This window comes from Rhopalosiphum padi, chromosome 2 (assembly GCF_020882245.1).
Source record: "Rhopalosiphum padi isolate XX-2018 chromosome 2, ASM2088224v1, whole genome shotgun sequence".
Taxonomy (NCBI): domain Eukaryota; kingdom Metazoa; phylum Arthropoda; class Insecta; order Hemiptera; family Aphididae; genus Rhopalosiphum; species Rhopalosiphum padi.
The window spans coordinates 85,869,778-85,872,752 of NC_083598.1; the positions used below are offsets into that span (position 1 = coordinate 85,869,778).

General features: G+C 30.8%; 1 protein-coding gene across 1 annotated transcript; it reads left to right on the top strand.

Annotated features, from left to right (window-relative positions):
• Positions 1-551: 551 nt before the first annotated feature.
• LOC132919115 (uncharacterized) lies at positions 552-1,964 on the top strand. Its single transcript, XM_060980461.1, has one exon. It carries the CDS (start codon positions 552-554, stop codon positions 1,962-1,964), a length of 1,413 nt encoding a protein of 470 aa, XP_060836444.1.
• The last annotated feature ends 1,011 nt before the right edge of the window (positions 1,965-2,975 follow it).

Here is a 2,975-nt window from a genome sequence, read left to right on the forward strand (position 1 = left end):
CGATTTATGTAATGTATTTATATTAAATTATAGTTATATATATAATAAATAGCGGGAATTCAAATTGGACCAATCACAGCAACCCCCCCGGTTCTGAGTGTAGGTACCACATCATTGATCAATACCCACATTTGCAGAGTACGGAACCAAGTATATATATATATATATATACTGATATATATTATATCCAACATAATGCCTTTGAATCGCTTGGGGAAATTGTCACATGGCGCGCTGTGATCACCCGGCACATTCCAGTTTTCGTGAGAAGTTACGCTTACGTGAGTAGTGAGTACTCGATTGGTACTGTACTGCTGTATTAGTAGTAGTAGTACTGTGTAGTGGGTAGTGTGTAGTGTGTAGTGTGCAGTATAGTATATATACTGTACTGTCTATACTACTGTAGTGTACAGTCTCACTTTTTACGTTGCTCTGCGCTTTGCGTGTCTCACATAAATTGTTTGTGTTCGTATTACGTTATTGTGTGTGTGTGTGTGTGTGTTTTAATAATCAATAAACGTTGACTAGTTTGGCGATTTGCTTTTGCTATGATGAATCGTCGTTTTTTGTATGACGGTGGAATGCCGTCGACAAGTACGGCTGGTCTTCCAACAACTACGCCGGTTGAGAAGAAGGTAAAAACATTGGATAACACTCGAGAAACTAAAAAAATTATTCAAAATGTTTATAACTTTTTATCAAACTGCCGTTATGAACAAGTTAATTTTAACAAAACCAAAACTTTAACGGCAGAAGCATGTGGTGTATCACTAAAAACTGTACAAAACGTATTGAAAGAATACAAAAAAAATGGTAAAATTTTATCACCACGAAAAAAATTTGTGGAAAAATCTTCGAAAAAACCAAAATCTTACATGGACGATTTTAATCAGGATATTGTTCGTCGTGCAATTTTAGAATTTTACGACAGATCTGATTATCCGACAGCTAAAAAAGTTCAGAAAAAATTAATCGAAAGAATTAATTATAAAGGTTCGGTGAGGTCAGTTGAACGTCTTATTTATAATTTAGGCTTTCGATTTAGGAAATGCGATGACGGGCGGAAGTTTTTAACCGAAAAAGGCAAAATAGTTGTAAGCAGATTGGAATTTCTTAGAAAAATGAGAGACGTCAGAAGTAAAACTCCTAATAAACCAATTTTTTATTTGGATGAGACTTGGCTCAATCAGTACCACTCGCCGACAAATTATTCATGGCAATACAGTAATATTGATGGAGGGTTAAAAATACCAACAGAGGAAGACGCTACACTTATTCTTCTTCATATCGGTTCGGCCAAAACAGGTTTTATACCACAGTGTAAACTATTATTTAAAAATACAAATACAAAAAGCACTCCCTCGGGTGACTACACAGGAATGAACGATGAAATTTTCAGAGAATGGTTTATGAACATGATAAATTTGTTAGACGAACCGAGTGTAATAGTAATGGATAACGCAAGTTACCATTCTATGGAAACCCTTAAAGCACCAACAATTAACTCAAAAAAACAAGTTATTCAAGACTGGTTGAATGACAAAAATATTTCATATTCATCATTAGAAGCCAAAGCGGAGCTTTTTGAAAAAGTTAGAATAAATAAAAAAAATAGACGAGTGTACCAACTAGACGTTGCGGCTCGCAATGCGGGTCATGAAGTGGTTCGTCTTCCTCCATATTATCATTATCAATACAACCCTATGGAGATGATTTTTGGCAGAATAAAGACCGAAATAGCATATATGAACAGAACTTTTGATATTACTGACGTAGAAAGATTAACCCATGAAGCTATTGACAGTGTTACTGTGCAACATTGGAAGAGTTGTGTTGAACATGCGGAGAAAATGCAAAAAGAGGACTTGGAAAAAGAATTAATTAGAGAAAGTCAAATGGAATCTGTTATTTCAACAATAATGCCGGAAGATGATGATTATTCCGATGTTTCAGATAGTGAATGAAGACGAAGACAGTTATGATAAGTTTTTAACCCGGTTTTTAATTTGATAACACTAAATTACCTATCTAAATTTAACGTTGTATAATTAATAATTATTTACTTAAATAATTTTATATATACAGGGTGATTATTTTATCATGAACCACTCATTATTTCAAAAGTATTCATGTTTTTGAAAATATTTTTTTATATTGTTTCAAGTTGTTAAAAAATCAACGTTTTAAAAAAAAATTATATTTTTAAATATTTTTTATCCTTATATATTTTTTTAAGTTTTTTACTTTTTTGAATGACAACATAGTTTTAATTTCATATTCGAAATCAGAATATTTTTCTGAGTATATTGATACATAAAAATCGAATTTAGGGCGAGTAGTTTAAGAGATACGTATTTAAAGTTTAGATGCTTGGCGTGGAGTGGTACAGGGTTACCCCGCAAAATTTTTGTCCACTACTCCGCTTGTCTAAACTTTAAATACGTATAACTCATAAACTACTCGCCCTAAATTCGATTTTTATGTTTCAAAATACTCAAAAAATTATTCTGCTTTGGAATATGAAATTAAAACTATGTTGTCGTTCAAAAAAGGAAAAAACTTAAAAATATATAAGGATAAAAAATATTTTAAAATATAATTTTTTAATAAAACGTTAATATTTTAATAACTTGAAACAATGTGGAAAAATGTTTTCAAAAACATGAATACTTTGGAATAATGAGTGGTTCATGATAAAAGAATCACTGTATTTTTAAAAAAAAAAAATTAATTAAAATTGTATGTAAAAATAATAAAATGTGTTATAACTTTCTGTAATTATTGTTTGGTTAAATTAATAAAATTCAATAATCCATAGGCTTGTGATAAAATAAATTCTTTAAAATGATAATAAAAAATAATAAATGTATTTATTTTCAAATATCCCGCCAACAGAGCTGTTCGTGTTTGAACATATTTATATATCTCTATATGGTTTGAACACTATCTCGTGTAACACAAGGTGGATACCATAG